At 39.0% G+C, this 23,130-nt stretch overlaps 1 protein-coding gene and 1 pseudogene across 1 annotated transcript in view; one reads left to right on the top strand and one right to left on the bottom strand.

The window, feature by feature from the left end:
• Window positions 1-23,130, bottom strand: part of LOC107544788 (phospholipid-transporting ATPase ABCA3-like) — a 256,196-nt gene that overhangs the window by 59,287 nt on the left and 173,779 nt on the right. Inside the window, exons 17-20 of the mRNA XM_087815824.1 lie at window positions 17,887-18,037; window positions 13,893-13,991; window positions 4,246-4,417; window positions 3,216-3,510 (exon numbers count right to left, since the gene is read on the bottom strand). Of these exons, the coding sequence (XP_087671950.1) occupies window positions 3,216-3,510; window positions 4,246-4,417; window positions 13,893-13,991; window positions 17,887-18,037 (717 nt within the window). The remainder of the gene's footprint in view (window positions 1-3,215; window positions 3,511-4,245; window positions 4,418-13,892; window positions 13,992-17,886; window positions 18,038-23,130) is intronic.
• On the top strand, window positions 11,617-11,955 carry LOC107544789 (eukaryotic translation initiation factor 1 pseudogene; annotated as a pseudogene).

Here is a 23,130-nt window from a genome sequence, read left to right as displayed (position 1 = left end):
AATGGCTACCATCAATAGATCAACAAACACCAAGTACTGGGGAGGGTGTGGAGGAAAGCTCGTGCACTGCTTGTGGGAATGCAGACTGGTATAGCCACTATGGAAAATAGTGTGGAGTTTCCTCAAAATTAAATATGGATCTTTCATTTGACCCAGTGATTCCACTTCTAGGAATATAACCTAAGAAGCACAAAACACCAATCAGAAAGACTATATGCACCTCTATGTTCAGAGCAGCGTTATTTACTGTAGCTAAGATCTGGAAACAGCTTAAGTGACCATAAGTAGAGGAGTGGATAAAAAAGCTGAGGTACACTTACGCAATGGAATATTATGCAGCTGTAAAACAGAAGGATCTCTTACCCTTCGAGACAACATAGAGGGACCTGGAGAAAATTATGTTAAGCTAAATAAGCCAATGAGAGAAAGACAAACACATACGATCTCACTTATATGTGGAATCTAATGAACAAAATAAACTGATGAACAAAATAGACCCAGAGACATTGAAGCATGCAACAGACTGATATATTTCAGAGGGAACGGTGATGGGGCGTGGGAAAAGATTAACCAATGAACTTATATGCATATATGCATAACCCATGATCACATGGTATAGTGCATTGAAGGCCTGGGGGGAGGGTTGGAGTGGGGGGTTCAATGGGGGGAAAAAAGGGGTATATCTTTAAAACTTTCAATAATAAAGATAAACTAAAAAAAACTGGTGGTCAGTGGTCACAGCCATTCCTTTCAGCTGGTGGGCCTGGGGGTGAATACCTCCCATTGATGGTCCAACAGCAATTGAGGCTCAACTACAATAGGAGGGTGTACACAGCCCACATGGGAGGTGTACCTCAAGTGCCCAGCTAGGATGATCAGAAAGGCTGTACTACTAGACCCTACAGAAGACCTAGTATGTTCGCCTGGGAGACATAGCAGCTCTACCTAATACACAGAAATAAACACAGGGAGGCGGCCAAAAGGAGGAGGAGACAAAGAAATATGTCCCAAATGAGAGAACAGAATAAAACTCCAGAAAAAGAACTAAACAGAATGGAGACAATCTACTCAACGCAGAGTTTAAAACACTTTATAAGGATGCTCAATGAACTCAGTGAGAACCTTAACAACATAAAAAAGGACCAGTTAGAAATGAAGGAGAGGGTGGAATGGGTCATTGGGGAGAAAAAGGGACATCTGTAATATTTTAAACAAAACAAACAAAAAGAAACAAAAAGAAATGAAGGAGACAATAACTAAAATGAAGAATAATTTACAAGGAATCAACAGTAGAGTAGATGAACCTAAGAGTGAAATCTGCAATTTGGAAGATAAGGAAGCAAAAAATACCCAATCAGAACAGCAACAAGAAAAAGAAATAAAAAATAATCAGGACAGTGTAGGGAGCCTCTAGGACAACCTCATGTGTACAAACATATGCATCATGGGGGTTCTGGAACATGAAGAGAGGAAGCAAGAAATTGAAAACCTATTTGAAAAAAATGACAGAAATCTTCCGTAACTTGGTGGAGGAAATAGACATACAAGTCCAGGAAGTGCAGAGAGTCCCAAAGAGGCCCATACCAAGAAACGTCATATTTAAAATTCAAAAGTTTGCCCAGCCGGGCATGGCTCAGCGGTTGAGCATCGACCTAGGATCCAGGAGATCAGGATTTGATTTCCAGTCAGGGCACATGCCCGGGTTGCGGGCTCCGATCAATGATTCTCTCATCATTGATGTTTCTATCTCTCTCTCTCCCCCTTCCTTTCCTCTCTCTGAAATCAATAAAGATATATTTCAAAAAAAAAATAAAATAAAATTCAGAAGTTTAAAGACAAAGAAGAAGGCAGCAGAAGAAAAGCAGTGAGTTACCTACAAGGGAGGTCCCATAACAATGAGAGCTGATTTCTCAACAGAAACTTTGCAGGCCAGAAGGGAGTGGCAAGAAATAGTCAGTGATGAAAAGCAAGGACCCACAATCAAGATTACTCTACCCAGCAAAGCTGTCATTTAGAATCACAGGGCAGTAAAGATCTTCCCAGACAAGAAAAAGAGAAAGGAATTCATCACCCCCAGACCCGTATTACATGAAATATTGAAGGGTTTTTAAGAAGCAGAAAAAGAAAAGATAAAAAGATGAACAATAAAAGGTCAATAAATACATGTCTGTCAACAATTGAATCTAAAAAACAAAATAAATGAACAAGCAGAACCAAAATAGAATCATAGACATCGGGAACATTTTGACCGCTGCCAGATGGGAGGGGGATTGAGTGCACGCGTGAAAAAAGTGACGGGATTAAGAAGTTCAAGTTGGCAGATACAGAAAAGTCAAGGGGTGTGAAGTGCAGCACAGGGAATATAATCAATAATATTCTAGTAACTACGTATAGTGTCAGATGGGTGTGAGATCTATCAGGATGATCATTTAGTAAGTTATGTAATGTCTAATCACTGGGGTGTACACATGAAACTAATATTTTATGTCAACTGTAGTTGAAAAATTAAAATGGTTAAAAATGGAAAAAATATTATGTCCTAAGTATTTTTGTTGCTTTTGTTGGAGAATGGGTTCATTTCACCATACCAAAAATTAAAATTCTCCATCCGCTAAGTTTTGGGGCAATTTATTACACAGCAATAGATAACAAACGAGCTACATAAAAGGAGTGTTTTTAGCATCAAAACCAAAAATGTAGAAAAAGTGTTCAATATGCTTTTTACCAAAATAAGCACTGAACAAATTAAGTATAGTTACTTATACTATCTTCAAAAACTTAGTTGGAGGGGTCAATGTATTAAGCCTTCAGTCACTTGTTTTTAGAATGGCTGGTATACTAGATTAAAGGACAACCTCCCCCTCCTGAAGCCAACATTTCACCCTTTGAGAGATTAGAGAAACATACTTGTATTCTTGTTAGAATAAACATCTATGCTAAATTTCACACCATAGTATTTTGGCTCTTTTACCCATCCTCTGAAAGGTGATACAATTAGCTGAAAGGCCACCTAGAGCCAAAACACCTCGATTACTTACTTTTGTGGCCAGTTGTCTTCAGTGTACATGTGTTGCCTCTGATTTAGCTGCTTCTCAGGGAATTAGTAGGGAAATAAAGGAATGGGTAGCTAAACGCCACAGTTAAGTTTCTTCTTTGCAAGCGATACAAATGTGTCTTCATAGAGCAGCAGTCTCTTTTTCCCCTATGGATCTTACCTTGCACTTCACGAAGTTCTTGATTCTTAGGCTTTAGAAAAATCTTAAGGTTCTTTATGAGATTCATTGCCAAATCAGATTGCCCTGTAACTGAATAAGGCACAATTGTTCGACCATACTGACTCAAATCCATTTTTCTGCTGGACAGCTCAGATACTAAGTTATTAGTTGTTAACAGATATGTAGTGACAACCAAAATTACTAGTATCTGTAGCAACATCAACTTCCGGTTGCGCCAACTGAATAGTGCTCTCTTCATAAACATGGAATAAAATTGTTGGCAGTAAAGTGGAAGCTGAAAAGAGAAGAAAAATATAGCAGTACAACTGTTGGTGACTCAAGTACAATATTCACACTGGAACCCATTAATATAAATAATTCAATTTTTTACAGCAAATGTATAGAAATACATCCTTGAAATGGACCCAAGAAAACAGCAAGATGGTCTGAAAAGTTTTATTTGTGCAAGCTATTAAGGGAAAGAGTTAGAATCTGGCTTCTGATCTAACTACATGAAAAATCTTATGATTTTATTCATTAATACACTTATAGTACTTCTGATTAGAAAAACAAAATTATATTTATTACTTTTACTCAATATTAAGCAATCATCTTTGCATTTCTCCATTTAAAAGGAAATATCCCCATAAAACTATATGGAAGTATTACCATTTGCTAGGTTTTAATACACAAAACTATAATTCATAGTGAAAAAAGTGCCCCTAATCTGATCATCCAATATCATCTGATCACAACTGTCATAACTCTTGAGTGTTGTGTTACATCTGAACAAAGGGAACATTTATGAGAAAATGAATGAGAACTTTTCAAAGTGATTCTGAAAAATGTCATTGGTGAGAGTAGCAGCTGTCTTTTACTTAGAAGCCATTTCTCCTGCATCAGGAAATTATATCTGGCTGGGTCTTCTATGGCTAAACTCCAAACATCTTTTAAGTTCAGATATTAAACAAATTGTACATCTCAAACCCAAGCCAAATATAGTGTTTAAATTATTAGTAAATGTGCTCACCCCAGTATTAAATTCAATGGTAGCAAATTCATTCAACCTGGAAATAACTGGTGTGCTGTAGTTTCTGTGCCTAAGCATACTCTGCTTCATGTCTTGTCTTAGGGTTTGGCCCTCCAAGGCAGGGTACTGGCTAGGCTGAACATCCATTTGGGATTGTGCCAGCATATTGACCCTACACACACACAGGTACACACAAAAAAAGCACAAAACAAAACATTTTATTTTGACAAGAGCCTCAGACTATTTTATTTGGGGAATGTCAAATACAATTCCAAACTTGGAAGACACCTTGCTCTTTCTCGCTGATGGTCAGGTGTATTGTTCTGAGGCAGCGTGGTAACAGTGGCTTCCAATAAACTGGCCAGAGGAATAATAGCAACTCACAGGAAAGCTTCAATAATTCTGATGAACTGTTTTATCGTGAGAAAAAAATTATTATATATTGTATGCTGCATTAAGCTGAACTTATTCAAGTTAAAGAACTTGCCCTAACAGAAGATAATAACTCTCTTTTGAGGGTTAAAATGTTCTTTATTTTATGAAATGGTGGGGACATAGGCTAGTAGGTGTTTTTTTCAAGTCCTCATATTTCTCACTACTGCCTATATCTGAAACTGGGTCTTTGGGTATAGATACTTGCAAAGAATAAAGAGATATCCACACATAATTATGATCTGAGGAGATAATGCTAAGCAGAATAATAGAAAAATATGTATCACAGTATCCTGAGAAACAGGAAAGATTAACTACACCAGTCAAAGTCGTAAAACACTTGGTAGGAAATACAAAATTTGTAAGATGTATTTTTTCTAAGCCACAGAACTATCAAAATCATTTAAATTCTCCACCTGGCCGGGCGTGGCTCAGCAGTTGAGTGTCGACCTAGGATCCAGGCGATCGGGGTTCGATTCCCGGTCAGGGCACATGCCCGGGTTTGTGGGCCCGATCAATGACTCTCTCATCATTGATGTTTCTGTCTCTCTCTCTCCCCCTCCTTTCCTCTCTCTGAAATCAATAAAGATATATTTAAAAAAAAATAAATTCTCCAATTAGTATTTGTATGGAATACTAATGTATTAATACATTCTGAACTATGACCATCACAAGTAATTACTTCTGTACCCTTTAAAGACCATATATCAAGTACATATTCAGAACCTGCCTTAAAATATCACTGCAACATGTTCACTGTTTGATAATAAAAGGTTTGAAGACTATTATGCTTTTAAAAATAATCATTTAATATTTTTCTCTGACATCTTAAGTTTTTAATTCTTCATATTTCACTCAATGGCAATAAGTTTCCATTAGGAAATCAGGTAATACAAATAAGTGGAAGAAAAAAAATTCCTATTACCCAGAGAGAACCCTGATGAGATATTTTCCACACAGATGTATAATAGGCAAAAACGTACACAAACGTACACACACACTCTTAAAAGTAGCATCCAAATTGTATTTCATCCATTTACATAATTACTGATATATTTGGGTTTATATCTAACATCTTGTTTGTTTTCTATTTATCTTTTTATTTTTTTGCTTTATTAGAGTATGACTGACATATTAAAAATTATATATATGTTTATGGTATAGATCATGATGTTTTGGTATGTGTATACATTGTGAAATGGTTACCACAATCAAGTTAATTAACACAGCCATCACCACACATACTTACTTTTGTCTTTTTGGTGATAAAAATACTTTTGATCTACTCTGTGAAAATTTCAAATTTATAATTATTATTAAATATAGTTACCATACTGTACTTGTGGAGACCTGTATGTCTCCAGAACTTATTTATCTTATATCTGAAAGTTTGTACCTTTTGACCAACATTTCCCATTTCCATCCTGTTACTGTAACTTTGATGTATTAATATCATCTAAATGATATTATGAAATATTTGTCTTTTGTATCTGTTATATTTCACTTAGTATAATGTCCTCCAGGTTCATCATGTTGTCATAAATGGCAGGATTTGTAGACAAAAGCTTCATGCCATTGGATTTGGCAAATATTTCTTGGATATAATACCAAAGACACAGGTAACAAGAGGACAAATGGACAAATAGGACTTCACGAAAACGAAAACTTCTGTGTATCAAAAGACAGTATCAACAGAGTAAAAATGTAACCTACAGAAAGGGAGAAAGTGTTTGTCAATCATATATCTGATAAAATATTAATATTAAGAATATACAGGAGGAGAGGAAATAAGATGGTGGCGTAAGTAACAGCTGTACCTGCTGCCTCCCGCAACCACATCAAAATGACAACTAAAATACAGAACCACCATCACTCAGAGCCTCCTGAGATCTGGCTGCACAGAAGCCCTACAACCAGGGAACTGAAGGAGCACCAAGGGCAGTAGGAAGGGTGGAGACGCGGGCGGATCGGGGCTGGATCGAGGAGCCCACACCTGGTGCCGAGGGTCAAACTTAGGAGAATATCTCCCACGTGGAGGTTTCACAGAGGAGTGAGGGGTCCCAGCCCCACATCGGGCCCCAACCCAGGGCTCCAGGGGGCTGGGAAGAGAAGTACCACAACTTCGGGCTGTGAAACCAGCGGGGACTGTGGCTGAGGGTCCCGGAGGCTGCGGGAGCCCCAGCAGCTCCTCTTTAAGGGCCTGCGCACTGACTCACTCAGACGCACTCCCTCTGAGCCCAGCACCGGGCAGCAGCCTGAAAGGACCTGGGACACTCGGGGAAGAACTAACCTGCCTGAAGTCGGGGCGAGAGGTGGACGGGCAGCTACCTCCCAGGCAGAAGGGCTGGCAGAGGCCATTGCTCCTGTGGCGAATTCTCCCCACACACAGCCAGCAGGCAGGAGCCATATTTGAATCTCCAGCACCTGACTCACACCTTTGGCCCCGCCCTGTGATTCCAGGAGGCCCTGCCTCTCCCCACCTGCAGGCTCATCCACGCCATTTCCAGGGGCTTTTCTGTGCAAGTGGCCTCTCCAGCCTCATGCTTAGGACTTTCCTAAAATCTCTCAAACAAGCAGCAGCGGGCCCCATACGGCTTGATAAGTGGCCCCAGGCCTGGCACTAGTGGCAGCCTGCATTGGCTCACAGCGTGGCCTCTCCTGGACACCTCCAAGCCCAGCACAAGAAGAAGCCATCTATGGATTGCTGTGTAGCTCATGCTGGGTGGCCCTGGGCAAGGCACTGGAACAGGCTGACTCTGCACCTCCAGGAGCCCCAGAGACAGTGCACCTGGTGGTCAGACTTGACCATGCTGGATGACAACCCTACCACATCCACGAGTGACACACTCAAGGGGTGCACTTGGTGAACAATAAAGCTCCACTGAAGTAAATCCTGCGCCACAGGGGGGTCTCCAGCACAGCAGCTCTTTGGCTGTAGTTACAGCTGGTCCTCACAGGTGATTGGCCTGGGTGTCAAATCCTCCCAGTGATGCCAACAGCAACCAAGGTTCAACTACAATAGGACAGTGCACACAGTCCACACAATGGAGCACCTACAAGGCCCAGCTCAGGTGACTGGGGAGGCTGAGACACTGGACCCTACAGGGCACCTATTACACAGCCACTCTGCAAATTCCAGGAGACACAGCAGCTCTACCTAATACAGAGAAACAAACACCAGGAAGCAGACAAAATGTGGAGGCAAAGAAACATGTTACAAAGGAAAGAACAGAAGAAATCTCTAGAAGAGGAACTAAATGAAATAGATCCAAGCAAGCTAACAGATACAGAGTTCAGAATTTTGTTTATAAGGATGCTCAACCATATTAGTAAGAGTATTACAAAAATAACAGAAAATTGATAACATAATAAAGTACCAATTTGAAATGAAGGTTACATGAACTGAAGAGAAAAATAATTTACAGGAAATCAATAGTAGAGTAGAGGACGCTGAGAATCAAATGAGCAATTTGGAACATGAGGAAACAAAACCCCCCAACCAGAAGAGAAAAAGAAAAAAGAATCCAGAAATATGAAGATAGTACAGGAGCCTCTGGGACAACTTCAAGAGGCCCAACATTCGTATTATTGGGATGCCAGAAGGAGAAGAAAGAGAGCAAGAAATTGAAAACCTATTTGAAAAAATAATTACAGAAAACTTCCTCTACCTGGGGAAAGAAATAGATTTACTAGTCCAGGAAGCACAGAGGGTCCCAAACAAGAGGAACCCAAAGAGACTCACAGCAAAGCACATCATAATTAAAATGCCAAAGGTTAAAGACAAAGAGAGAATCTTAAAAGCAGCAAGAGAAAAGCAGTTAGTTACCTACAAGGGAGCACCCATACGCCTGTCAGCTGATTTCTCAACAGAAACTTTGCAGGCCAGAAGGGAGTGGCATGATATATTCAAAGTGATGAGAAACATGGAACTACAATCAAGATGGCTCTACCCAGCAAAGCTATCATTTAGAATTGAAGGTCAGATAAAGAGCTTCGCAGATAAGAAAAAGCTAAAGGAGTTCATCACCACCAGACCAGCACTACAGGAAATGTTGAAGGGTTCTCTTTAAGAAGAAACTAATGAACAAAGCAGTATGATGAACTAACTAGATCCAGAGACACTGATGCAGGCAACAGACGATCATATTTCAGAGGATAGAGGGAAGGGGGAGGAGGGTGGGAAGAGATTAACCAAAGAAGTTATATGCATATATGCATAACCCATGGACACTGACAATAACGGGATGAAGGCCTGGTTAGAGGGTGGGAATGAGCTGGAGGGGGTCAATTGGGGGGAAAATGGGACACCTGTAATACTTGCAACAATAAAGATAAATTAAAGAAAAAGAGTATATAGAAAAATTCTAAAACTCAAAACAAAAAAGGAACAACTTGATTAAAAAATGGGCAACCAACAAGCATATGAAAAGATATTCAACACCTCTAATCACGAGGGCAACGTAAATCAAAACTACAGTGAGAGCCCTGGCCGGTTTGGCTCAGTGGTTAGAGCATCAGCCTTTGGACAGAAGGGTCTTGGGTTCAATTTTAGCCAAGGGCATGTTCCTTGGCTGCAGGTTCGAGCCTGGCCACTGTTGGGATGTGTGACGGAGGCACCAGTCGATGTGTGTCTCTCACATCAATGTTTCTCTCTCTCTCCCTATCCCTTCCACTCTCTCTAAAATAAAAAAAAATCGATGGAAAAAATATCCTCTGCTGAGGATAAAAAACAAAAAAGCAAAAAACGAGAGCGAGACACCACCACACCCATTAGGATGGCCACCATGAAAAGAGAGAGCCCTCGCCGGTGTGGCTCAGCGGTTAGAGTGTGGGTCTGCATTCCAAAGGGTCAAGGCGTTCAATTTCTGGTCCAGGGCACATACCTGGGTTGCAGGTTTGATTCCTGCCCCAGTCAGGGTGCATGTGGGAGGCAACCAATTGTGTCTCTCTCACATTGATGTTTCTCTCTCTCCCCCTCTCCCTTCCTCCCTCTCTCTCCCACATTCACAGCAGTATTATTCTCAATAGTTAGAATGCAGATCAGGAAGATGTAGTATATACCCACAATGTAATATTATTCAATGTTAAAAAGGAAGGAAATTTTGCAATATGTTACAACATGGGTGAAACTTGAGGACATTAAGCTAAGTGAAATAAGCCCGTGACAAAAAGACAAATACTGTATGATTTCACCTATATGAGGTCCTTACAGTAGAAAAAATAATAAAGACAGAAAGTATAATTGTTGCTGCCAAGGGTTGGAGTAGAGGTAGGGAAAAAAGGGGAGTTACTGTTTAATAAATGGTATAGATTTTTAGTTTTACAATATGAAAATGGTTATAGGAATAGATATTGATAACAGTTACAGAATTGTAAAAGTAATACCACTGAATTGTATACTTAAATATGTTCAAGATGGTGAGTTTTACATTTTGTGTATTTTGACATAATGAAAAAATAAAGAAGACAAGGGTGCCCACTCTCAGCACTCTTATTCCACACAGTCCTGAAGGGCGTAGCTGAGCAGTCAGGCAAGAGGAAGAAATAAAAGGCATCCAAATAGGGACTAAGAAGTAAAAGTGTCACATTTTGCAGATGACATGATCTTTATATAGAAAATCCTAAAAACTGAACCAAAAATTCTTAGAAACAACAAATACAGTAAAGTTATCGGATACAAAATCAATGTACAAAACTCCATTGTATTCCCTTAGACTAACAATGTAATTTCAGAAAAACCCCCCAATTCCTTCTGTAATTGCAACAAAAAGAATAACATACCTAGAAATAAGCTTAATAAAGGATGTAAAAGCACCTATACACTGAAAACTACAACTTGTTATTAAAAGAGACTGAAAGAGACTGAAAAAGACACAATGAAATGGAAAGATATTCTGTGTTCATGGATTGGAAGAATCAACATAGTTAAAATGTGCATATTACTTAAAGCAATATACAGATTTAATGCAATCCCCACTGAAATCCCAAAGATATTTTGTGGCTCAGTTGGTTGAGTGTAGACCCATCCACCAAAATGTTGCTGGTTTTAGGCACATGCCTGGGTTGCAGGATTGATCCCCAATAGGGCGCATGCAGGAGGCAGTAGATCTGTTTCTCTCTCACATTGATGTTTCTCTCTCTGTCTCTGTCTCTCTCTCCCTCTCCCTTTCTCTCTCTAAAATCAAGTAAAAAACCCCCACAATGACATATTTTAAAGAAACAGAATAAAAATAATCATCAGATTTGTATGGAACCACAGAGACCCCAAATAGCCAAAGTAATCCTGAGAAAAAAGAACAAAGCTGGAGGTATCACACTACCTGACTTCAAATTATACTGCATAACAACAACACTCAATACAGCAGGGTATCGGCAGAAAAACAGACACACAGACCAGTGACACAGAACTGAGAGCCCAGAAATAAACCCATCAGTATACGGACAAATAATTTTCAACAACAAAGCAAAAAACATACTATGGAGAAAAGAAAGCCTCTTCAATAAATGGTGCTGGAAAAACTGGAAAGCACATGCAAAAGAATGAAATCAGGCTACAGTCTGACCCCATGTACAAAAATTAATTCAAAATGCACCAAAGACCTAAATATAAGATCTGAAACAATAAATTACATAGAAGAAAAAACCTAAGTACATACATTGGTCTTAGAGAAGATTTTATGAGTTTGACGCCAAAGGCAAGGGAAGTAAAGGCAAAAATAAATGGGACTATATACAACTAAAAAGCTTCTACACAGCAAAACAGCTTGGTACTGGCATAAGAATAGGCATATAGGCCCCAGTGACTGAACTGCCACCAACGACTCAGCAACCTTCCCCTTCAGCCCCCCTAGCTTCCCGATGCTCCATCCCCTCTGCCTGCCTTCTCCCCGCCGCAGCCTTCCGCAGGCCCTTTCCACAGAGGAAAAGGAATCGTAGGGTATGTCTGCTACCCAGAACCTCCACTCCTTTGACCCCTTTGCTGATGCAAGTAAGGGTGATGATCTGCTTCCTGCTGGCACTGAGGGTTATATCCATATAAGAATTCAACAGAGAAATGGCAAGAAGACCCTTACTACTGTCCAAGGGATCACTGATGATTATGATGAAGAGAAACTAGTGAAGGCTTTTAAGAAGAAATATGCCTGCAGTGGTCCTGTAATTGAGCATCCAGAATATGGAGAAGTGATTCAGCTGCAGGTGATCAGCACAAGAACATGCCAGTTCCTTGCAGAGATTGGAATGGCTGAGGAGGACCAGCTGAAGGCTCATGGATTTTAAAGTGCTTTTGGCTCACTGAAGCTTAAGGGAGGATTTCCTTGCAATGAGTAAAATTTCCCTTCTATCCCTTGTCACAAGTTTAAAAACCTCACAGCTTGTATAATGTAACCATTTGGGGTCTGCTTTTAACTTGGGCTAGTGTAACTCCTTCATGCAATAAGCTGGAAAAAAGAAAAAACACACAAACACACAAGCATATAGATCAATGCAACAGAAAAGAGAGCCTAGAAATAAACCCACACCTTTGTGGCCAATTAATATTTGACAAAGGAGGCAAGAGCATACAATGAAGTAAAGAGAGTATCTCCAATAAATGGTGCTGGGAAAATTGGACAGGTACATGCAAAAAAAATGAAACTAGACGACCAACTTACACCATACACAAGCATAAACTTAAAATGAATAAAAGATTTAAATGTAAATCATGAAACCATAAAAATCCTAGAAGAAAAAATAGGTAGTAAAATCTCAGACATCTTTCATAACAATATGTTTGCCGATCCATCTCTTAGGGCAAGAGGAAACAAAGGGAAAAATAAACGGGGGACCACATCAAACTGAAAAGCTTCTGCACAGCACAAGAAACCATCCTCAAAATGGAAAGGGAGCCCACTTTATGGAGAACATATTTGCCAATGACACATCTGATAAGGGGTTAATTTCCAAAATATATGAGAAAGTCATACCATTCAACAAAAGGAAGACAAACAATCCAATTAAAAAATGGGCAAAGGACCTGAATAGACACTTCTCCAAAGAGGACATACAGATGCCCAAGAGACATATGAAAAAATGCTCAGCATCACTAATCATCAGGGAGATGCAAATTAAAACCACAACGAGGTATCACCTCACACCTGTCAGAATGGCTCCATCAACAAATCAACAAACAACATGTGCTGGCGAGGGTGTGGAGAAAGGGGAGCCCTGGTACACTGCTGGTGGGAATGCAGACTGGAGCAGCCACTGTGGAAAACAGTGTGGAATTTACTCAAAAAATTAAAAATGGAGCTGCCTTATGACCCAGTGATCCAACTTTTAGGAATATATGCTAAGAAATCCAAAACACCAATCAGAAAGAATATATGCAACCCTAAGTTCATAGCAGCGCTATTTACAATTGATAAGATCTGGAAACAGCCCAAGTGCCCATCGGTAGATGAGTGGATAAAAAAGCTGTGGGACATTCACACCATGGAATACTATGCAGCTGTAAAGAAGAAGAATCTAGTACCCTTTGGGACAGTATGGATGGACCTGGAGAATATTATGCTAAGTGAAATAAGCCAGGCAGAGAAAGACAGGTATCACATAATCTCACTTATAAGTGGAATCTAATGATCATAATAAACTGATGAACAAAATAGGTCTAGAGACATGGAGGCATGGAAGAGAATGACATATCTCAGAAGGAAGGGAGGGGGGAGACAGGAGTAGATTAACCAAAGAACTCAAATATACATATATGTATAACCAATGGACACAGACAATAGTGTGGTGAAGTCCTGGGGTTGGGCAGGGGCTGGGAGGAGGGGGGCAAAGGTGGGAGAAATTGGGGTACATCTGTAATACTGTCAACAATAAAATTATGTACAAATTAAATAAATTATGGAAACTTGGTTAGGTCAAAATTTTAAAATCATTTCTAGTACAGACTCTAAATTAGAACTCTAACTTTTCCTAGGATGACACCAATGTTAATTGTCTTTTTTCCTTGACTAACGTTTAAACCGTCTAACACAGTAAGGCATGCATCAAGGCCCAAGTTCAAAACCTTCACGCACTCTCCACTGAAAATACAGGACTACATTAGCAGAACGTTAACATGTTATAAACATCCGTAACTGATGACTTTACTCCCATGCAAAGAGGGTGAGACTTGCCTCAAGCTGATGTAGAGTTTTAGTGAGGACTTTTTTAAGGTCATTATTACTCACTTCAGGAAGACTTCTTCCATGGTCGTGAAGGACGCATCAAAGCCGGCAATGCCCAGCTCTCTTTTGTTCTCTTTCAGATCGTTAAACAGAGCTTCAAACCTGGAGGCGAGGAGAAAGAAAAAACACTAGATACATTTTATTTTCTCTTTTTAGTTCACTTTATTTTCTAGTGAATAAAAAATTCAAAATATATGTATGATGGAACACTACTCTGCCATAAAAAAGATGAAATACTGCCATCTGTGAGAGCATGGATGGAACACTTACAACAGTTTTTAAAAAATTGGTTGATTTGAGAAAGAGAGGGAGATAGATAGAACTTGAGCATGTCATGCTAAGTAAAATAAGTCAGAAAAAGTTAAGAACCATGTGATTTCACTCATGTGTGAAATATAAAATTGAAAGCAACGAATGAATAAACAAGATAAAGAAACAGAAACTCATAGACACAGACACCAGTAGGCTGGTTACCAGAGGGAAGAGGGCTGGAGGGGAGTGAGGGTCAGGGGGTCACATACATGGTGATGGAAGGTTCCACTTTGGGTGGCAGGCACACACTGCAATATACAGGTGGTGTATCACAGAAATCTATGCTGGAAACCTATGTACTCTTATTAACCAACGCCACCCAATAAATTTAAGAAAAAACATGAGCACTTACATTTTCCCTCTATTTAATACTTAATTTTATTCCCAATTGTATTCTTTCCTATTGTCATCTTAAATTATTTTACTGAGGTACTATATATGAAACATTAAGTTTACCATTTCATCATCTTAAGCATATAACTGAAGCAGCATTAAGCACATTCACAATGTTGTGCAACCATGACCACCAACTTCCAGAACTTTCCAATCCCAAATTAAAACTGTACACCCATTGAATAATAATTCTCCATTCCTCCCTTCCCTCAGCTTCACTTTTGCTTTCTGTCTATGAATTTGCATATTCTATGTACCTCATATAAGTTAGGATCATACAATATTTGTCCTTTTGTGTCTGGCTTATTTCATTTAGTGTAATTCTTTCCGGGTTCATCAATGTTGTAGCATGTGTCCACATTATATTCCTTTTTAAGAATGAAAAATACTCATTGTATGGATATACATGTTGCTTACTCATTAATTCAATGGACATTTGGGTTGTTTCCACCTTTATGGATTTTGTAAATAATGCTGCTATGAACACTGGCATACAAATATCTGTTTGAATTTCTGCTTTCAATTACTTTGGGTATATACCTAGAAGTGGGATTGCTGAATTATGTGGTAATCCTATGTTTAACTTTTTGAGGAACCTCCCTACTGTTTTCCACAGCAGGTATACCATCTTTTGTTCTGTTTTTGCATTCCAAACAGCAATGTACAGGGTTCCAATTTCTCCACATCCTTACCAACCTTTGTTATTTTTTGTGTTTTGATGTGCGTTTCCCTAATGAATAGTGGTGTTGAACATCTCATGTACTTATTGGCAATCTGTACATCTTCTTCGGAAAAATATCTATTCAAGACCCTTGCCCATTTTCAAATTAGGCTGTTTTTCTAAAGATGAATTTTCAGTATTGTTCTGCTCCATGCTAACTCCTTGTTATCCATGGGAAAATGTCTGTAGATTCTTCTTCACTGTACAGCTTATTGTAAAACAAATGGAAATAGGAGATATTTACCTTAGCAAATTGCTCTGCACTGTATGTGATCTTTGATATATATACTTTTTCTAAAAATTATCAGTTTATTTTCTGTAAGTGTTAAAGTCTATAGCTAGTTGATAAAATTTAATTTATTCACATGTGATTCCTACATCAAATGGAAAAGAGTTCTCACAGTGCAGGAGGTATAAATCATTAAATGACAGAAAATGGAGTTAGTGAAGTAGTAGCTGGGCACTGGAGAGATTTAATCAAGTAAGTAAATTGTATCAAAGTTTTGCTAATTGTAGTGCAGTTACCTCAAGGATTGCCAATAAGCACATAGTTTTACCAGGAAAAATGAACAGTTTTAGGTTGAAAGGGTCTCCAGAGACCCATCTGCTTCTTAAACACACCTCCCAATCCTAGGAAGGGACTATCAAGTCTACGTGTGATTACCCTCAGAGATGGTGGACTCCAAACTCATCTTCTAACTTTCACTCATATTTAAGGCTGCACACCATTTTCATCTAATTTCGCCTAGCTTTGATAATTGCTTCTACATTTATCCCTCAGTTCAACTTAACCTCTTTCAATGACAACTCTTCACATCTCTCCAGGTCATTGTTCTCTTTCTTCTTTCTTCTCAACAGAACCCCTATTCACCTATATTTAAGAGTCCGTATATTCTGGTAAAGATTATTGAATAATAATAGTAATAATAATATTCTTGTAATGTCTTTGACTGGTTTTAGTACCAGGGTAATAATACTGGCCTTATAAAGTTGGAAAATGTTCCCTTTCCTCTTATTTTCTAGAAAAGTTTATATAGAATCGCTAATTTTTCTTCTTTAAATATTTGATAGAATTCATCAGTGAAGTCATCTGGTCCTGGAGTTTTCTCTTTGGGAATGTTTTAAAGTATGAACTCAATGTTTTTAATAGATAGATTTTCAAATTAATTTCTTCTTGATTCAGTTTTGGTAATTTGTGTCTTTTTTCTTTCTGATCAGAATGACTGAAGTTTTACTAAATTCACTGGTCTTCTCAAAGAACCAGCTTATAAATTTCAAGTTCACTTCTGTTAGCCATATTTTATAGGTTAGAATATAGGCATTGAGGTTGTAAGTATTGATCCTAAGTCTCTTCCTTATGTTCATGTAAATACATAGGTGCAAAGCATTTAGAGTTTTACCCAGCCCAAAGCATAAAAACAATTAATTAAGCTATCGAAGTCTTGGCACTAACCTACTGTTGTAAATAATTCTGTGCATAAACAGACTATGGGCATTTTATTTGGATTGTGTTTTTTTCCTTTCAATAGTTGCTTTAAAATTATCCTGTGAAAAGAAACTTCATTTTGAGTTAATATATTTTCCCCTAACTTCATGATTTGCATTTTATGCTATACTAGATCCACTGTCCATGGGCCAGAAATCCACTCCACATCTAAAGCGTTGATATTAATCTGTGTGACTAGACATTTGTTTCTCAGAAACTTTTTTTTTCTCCATTTCATGTCCAAAATATTTAGTGGCAATACAGGATAAAAATATTACCTATTTCTAAATCCTTACATTTCCTATTTTATACTTAATTTTAATGATATCTTTATTATTCTTTATTTCTTCTGATAATGTCATTTGTATACATATGATATAGGGTGGGTAGATGTGATATGTTTAAGCAGCTTCTCTAACACTTTTTTTTTTTTTTTGCAACACTCAGTACTTCCAGATTTATAATTACCAGACTGTGCTAAAGTACCCAAACATCTGTCTTCTACCTATGCTGAATGAATGTTCACATATGAATGTCCAGTTGTAGTTTCTGTCATTCCCTTACCCTCCCTCAACTTTTCAAGCAGGTTCAGATATACTCTCTGAATCAAAATTGCTCCCGTGGAACATTTCCTCTTCCTTTCGTTCCTCTTCTAGGGTACGAGTGTTTCTCTTCACCTCTCTCTATTTATTAGATCGTGGGTGTGACTCCTGGTGTTCTTTCCTTCGTTCTACCCAGGAACCTTATGTCAGATGGAAGCAGAGCAATGTTCTACAAGGCCTTCACCTTCCCGTGTGCAGGGCAGCCACCCCTCATTTATGGAATATCTAGATAGTAATAACTTCAGACAAGATGAAAACAGTGCATGCCCTGAAGGTCAATGATGATGACAATGGTGGGATGAGAATCCCAGTTGGAACTATCATCCCTGTGTCTGCTCTCTATAATTACTTTGGCAAATGACAGCTGTAACTGGAGACCTGGCTTGTTACCAAACTACTACTCACTAAGCTTACTAAACCTGGAAAATTAAAAACAATTTTTGGCCACCCAAACCATCCATCTAGAACTCTCTGAATCTATACCTCCACATATCCTCTTTGTGTAGAACAAATGATAATTCAGCTTCAGTATACTTTTCCAAGGTGGCATCTGGAATATGAGACTGAATCACTGCAGACATCTTTTCAACATCACACTGTGGTTCAATCTCCATCACTATTTGATATGTAGCACCTGAGAGAAATCATTTAGAAGACCAATGAAGAAGTTTTGTACTTTTTCATCTTCTAAGACCAAATTTGGCTCTTCATGGTTCAGGTTACCTAGGTCCACAAGGAGACACGGTATGTCACAAAAGGTTTTGACTGTACGGAAGCTCACACCTAAAATTTCCAAATGTTGCTCCAAAAACCAAGACATTGAATAAGTAGAAACTTCCTCTACAATTTAAATAATTTTCTTAGTAAACAATAATAACAGTGTATATAAACAGATATAGTACTTGTATGAAGAAAGGCCCCTGTTTTTTGGCTAGTTAGATTTTTGAAACTGTAATCTTAATAAATATACATTTATTATCATTGGTTGTCCATTGTGTATCAGGCATTAACTAGGCCCTGGGGATATAGCAGTTAAAAAAGTAGATAAAAATTCCTGCCCTCGTAAGAGCTACTTTTTAGCCAAAGATGAATAAGTTAAAATATATATTGTGTTAGAAAAATAAAGCAGAGAAGGAAGGTATGAAATGTTGAAGAAAGGTTGTTAATTTTTTTTAAAAAAAATATGTCTTTATTGATTTCAGAGAGAGGAAGGGAGAGGGAGAGAGATGGAAACATCAATGACGGGAGAGTCATTGATCGGCTGCCTCCTGCACACTCCCCATTGGGGATTGAGCCCACAACCCAGGCATGTGCCATGACGAGGAATCAAACCACAATCTCCTGGGTCATAGGTCAATGCTCAACCATTTGGCAACACTGGCCAGGCAGAAGGTTGTTAAATTTTAGAAATGATTTTTGATTAGAAACCTTAAACAAATCAGAGAACTATTGTACTTAAGTAGTGCTTTGCCTATATAAATTATTTTCTGGAATTAAAGGGAAAAAATCATAGCTTTTAAGTATATGAATTTCAAATGGTCATTTCATTTGCATTTATGTTTCTTATTAAGATTTTAAAAAAGGGTAGCTCAGTTCATTAGAGTATTGTCTCCATACACCAAGGTTGCAGGTTCGATGCCGGGTCAGGGCACATACAAGAATCAACCAATGAATGCACAGATGAGTGGAACAACAAATCTCTCTCTCCCCCTTTCTCTCTCTCTAAAAAAATCAATCAATCAGTACAAAGATTAAAAAAAAAAAAAGGTCTTAAGAACAGATCTCTTTCCCTGGCTGGTGTGGCTCTGTGGTTAGCGTTGGCCTGTGCACTGGAGGGTCATGGGTTCGATTCCCGGTCAAGGGCATGTATCTGCATTGCAGGTTTCATCCCTGCTCCCAGTCAGGGCATGTGAGGGAGGCAACCAGTTGATGTATCTCTCTCACAGTGATGTTTCTCTCTTTACCCATTCCCCCTTCCTCCCTCCCATCTACTCTCTCTCTAAAAATCAATGGAAAAAATATCCTCACTCCTTGGGTGAGAATTAAAAAGATAATAGATCTCTTAGCTAAGAATTTGGTTTATTTACCTGGCTTATAGTAGAGAAGACACTATTATTCCATTTTAAAAATGAGGCAACAGCCCGGACGGCGGGGCTCAGCAGTTGAGCACTGACCTGGGATCCAGGCGATCAGGGTTCGATTCCCAGTCAGGGCACATGCCCGGGCTGCCGGCTCATCCCCAATGACTCTCTCATCAGTGATGTTTCTCTCTCTCTCCCTTCCGCTCTCTGAAATCAATAAAGATATATTTAAAAAGAATAAATAAAAATGAGGCAACAAACGTCCAGAGAATGGAGCAACATCATCATCATTATTTTAATCCTCACCCGAGGATATTCTTCCCAAAGTTTTGAGAGAGAGAGAGAGAGAGAGAGAGAGAGAGAGAGAGAGAGAGAGAGAGAGAGAAGCACTGATTGGTTGCCTCTCACACACACCCCAACCAGGGCCAGGGATCGAGCCTGCAACTTAGGTACATGCCCTTGGCTGGAACTAAACCCCGGACCCTTCAGTTCCTGGGGCCAACGCCCTAACCACTGAGCCAAACCAGCCAGGGCCGGTATCCATTATTTACTAGCTATGGGAACCAACACTACTTTTGGTTTACTTACAAAATGATATGCAAGTTGTTTTTTACTTCTCATAAGTGATGACATAGTAAGTTTCTCAATTATCTCGTCCTCTTAAGACTCAGGTTAAGCATATTTAAACTTAAGCATATATAAGAAGGGGACTGAATGTCCTAAAGTATTATACCTTTTAAAATATCTAGTTAGAGCTGGGCCAGCGTGGCTCAGTGGTTGAGCATCGATCCATGAACCAGGAGGTCACAGTTTGATTCCTGGTCAGGGCGCATGCCCAGGTTGCGGGCTCAATCCCTGGTGGGGGGCGTGCAGGAGGCTGCTGATCAATGACTCTCTCATCATTGATGTTTCTATCTCTCTCTCCCTCTCCCTTCCTCTCTCTGAAATCAATAAAAACATATTAAAAAATAAAATATCTAGTTACATTATACTATTTTATCAATAATTCATAAAATTAGTAATATTAGAAGTGGTTATAAATGATTTGTTTATTAAAACCTTAGCTGTTTAAAGATTGAGAACTCAATAAAAGAGATAAAGAATGAACTAGCAGGCTTAGGAAATGGAGCTGACCAGATGGAGGAAAGAATTAATGACACTGAAAATAGAAATCTAGAAATGACACAGATGGAAGAAGAGAGACTTGAGAGTAAAAATAAGAAAAACTCTACAAGAACTATCTGACTTCATCAGAAAGAGTAATATAAGAATATTAAGTATATTAGAGGAGATGCGAGAGAGAGAAGGAAACAGAAAGCCTATTTACACACAGAGTTGACAAGAACTTCCAAAACCTATGGAAAGACTAGATCCTCAAATCCAAGAAGCAAACAGAACAATCCAAATAGGGTCTCTCCAGGGCACATTATACTAAAACTGTCAAACATTAATGGCAAAGAAAGAATTCTCAAGAAAGCTGGGAAAAAGAAGGCAGTAACCTACAAAGGAAATCCCATTAGACAATCACTGAATTTCTCAGCAGAAACCCTGCAAGCTAGTAAAGAGTGGAATCAAGTATAAACACTACTGAAAAAGAGAAACTACCAGCCAAGAATAATATATCAGCAAAGTTATCCTTTGGATATGAAGGAGAAAATTAATACTGTTCCCAACATATAGAAGCTGAGGGAATTTACCACCAGAAGACCTCCACTGCAGGAAATACTCAAGGGGGTCATTTTTATATGAAACAACACCACAAGGACAGAAGACTATGAGTAAGATCACCTACCAGCAGACAGAAGCAGGACATTACAACCCCTTTTCAGAATAGGGCACTAAACACTTGAACATCACAGAATGCCTCAAGGGGGTAAAACACTGCAAGGGGCAGAGAAGAGGAGGGGAGCCCCAACAGCATTCGGATATGATCAGAGCTCACACAGGGACGGCCTGTGACAAGGAAACATAAAGGGAACAGGGAGCAAGTCTGCATTTGCAAAGGGGAATGGAGATAATATGCATTCAGAAGAAAAAGGACTACTGTGTACATGAATTTTTCTTCTGCATAAACCTAATGGTAACCACATAAAATCCCAAACTGAGACACTTAACTTAAAAAAGGAGGAAACAGGAAAATTATAAAATACCACCAAACTAAAACACAATGTAATATACAGATGTTGTATCACAGGCTTCTACACCTGAGACATATCATCTTAATAACCAATGTTACCCAAATAAATTTAATTTGAAAAGAAACAATGGAGACACAGAGCTGCCAGAAAACAAAAGGCAAAATAACTATAGGAAATCCTCATGCATGAATAGTCACCCTTAATTTAAGTGTACTAAACTCATCATTAAAAAAGACCCAAAATAGAATTCCCAGGACAGACAGCCCAGGTGGTCTGCCTTGGGTCAGCTGTCCAGTCTGGTTCAATCAACTGTGGGAGGACATGTGGAGAGAGGTCATGTGGTATAATCAGCTCCAGGACACCTCACCTGTAGCTGTGGGGTGACACTCTGTCCAAATACAAGGCAATTGTGAAGCAGAAAGACACCCTAAAATGTACCTCCTTTGCCAATGAAGTCTCAGGAGCACGGAAGGTAAGTGGTCTGGAGGTTCAGAGGATAAGATTACTCACAGCTGTTAGTGCTTGGAACCACCCTGCCATCAAGGATCCAGGATTCCCAGACATGTGGGAGGGCATCCATTCTATTTTTTAAAAAAATATAATCTTTATTGATTTCAGAGAAAGGAAAGGAGAGGGAGAGAGATATATAGAAGCATCAATGAGGAGAGAGTCATTGATCAAGCCCACAACCCGGGCATGTGCCGACTGGGAATCGGAACCCCGATCGCCTGGATCCTAGGTCAATGCTCAACTGCTGAGCCAAGCCCGGCCAGGCAAGAGCATCCATTCTAAATGAAGGGAAAGCAACCCCTAGCAAAGACTTTGGGAAGGAGGGAATTGATACCACATCTAGCAGGTGTAGCTTTCTCTTTTCATAAAAGACTAAAATATTGTCCTGTTCACATGTGCTCTGCTAGTTTCTACAAATACAGTAAAATTAAAAGAGAAAAAAATAAAAAAAGGTACAGAGCAGCAGAGTGGATCAAAACATGTAATACATATGCACAATGAAGTCCTACTCAGCCACAAGAAAAGGTGAAATACTGCCATTTGCTGGACACTGGCTGGGTAGCTCAGTTGGTTAGAGCATCCTCCCTATACGGCAAGGTTTGGGGTTCAATCTCTGGCCAGGGCACACACAAGAAGCAACCAATGATGCACAGGTGAATGGGACAACGCATCAATGGTTCTCTCTCTTGGTCTCTCTCTCTCCACCCCCCTTCTTCTCTCTTTCTAAAATCAATCAATAAATAAAAAAATGAAATACTGCCATTTGAGACAACATAGATGGACTTTGAGAATATCATGGTAATGAAATAAATCAGACAGCATAAGTCAAGAACCATTTGATTTCACTCATTTGGCGGATATAAAACTGAAAGCAATAAATGAACAAACAAGAAAAAACAACAGAACCTCATACACACAGACAAGTATGGTGTTACAAGGGGCTGGGGGACTAGCAAAGGGTAGAGGGGGTCAAATATATGGTGATAAAAGAAAGTTTG

Source organism: Miniopterus natalensis, chromosome 3 (genome assembly GCF_054644295.1).
Source record: "Miniopterus natalensis isolate mMinNat1 chromosome 3, mMinNat1.hap1, whole genome shotgun sequence".
Taxonomy (NCBI): Eukaryota; Metazoa; Chordata; class Mammalia; order Chiroptera; family Miniopteridae; genus Miniopterus; species Miniopterus natalensis.
Note: the sequence above shows the minus strand (reverse complement) of the source record. Positions and strands in the feature narration are given on the sequence as shown.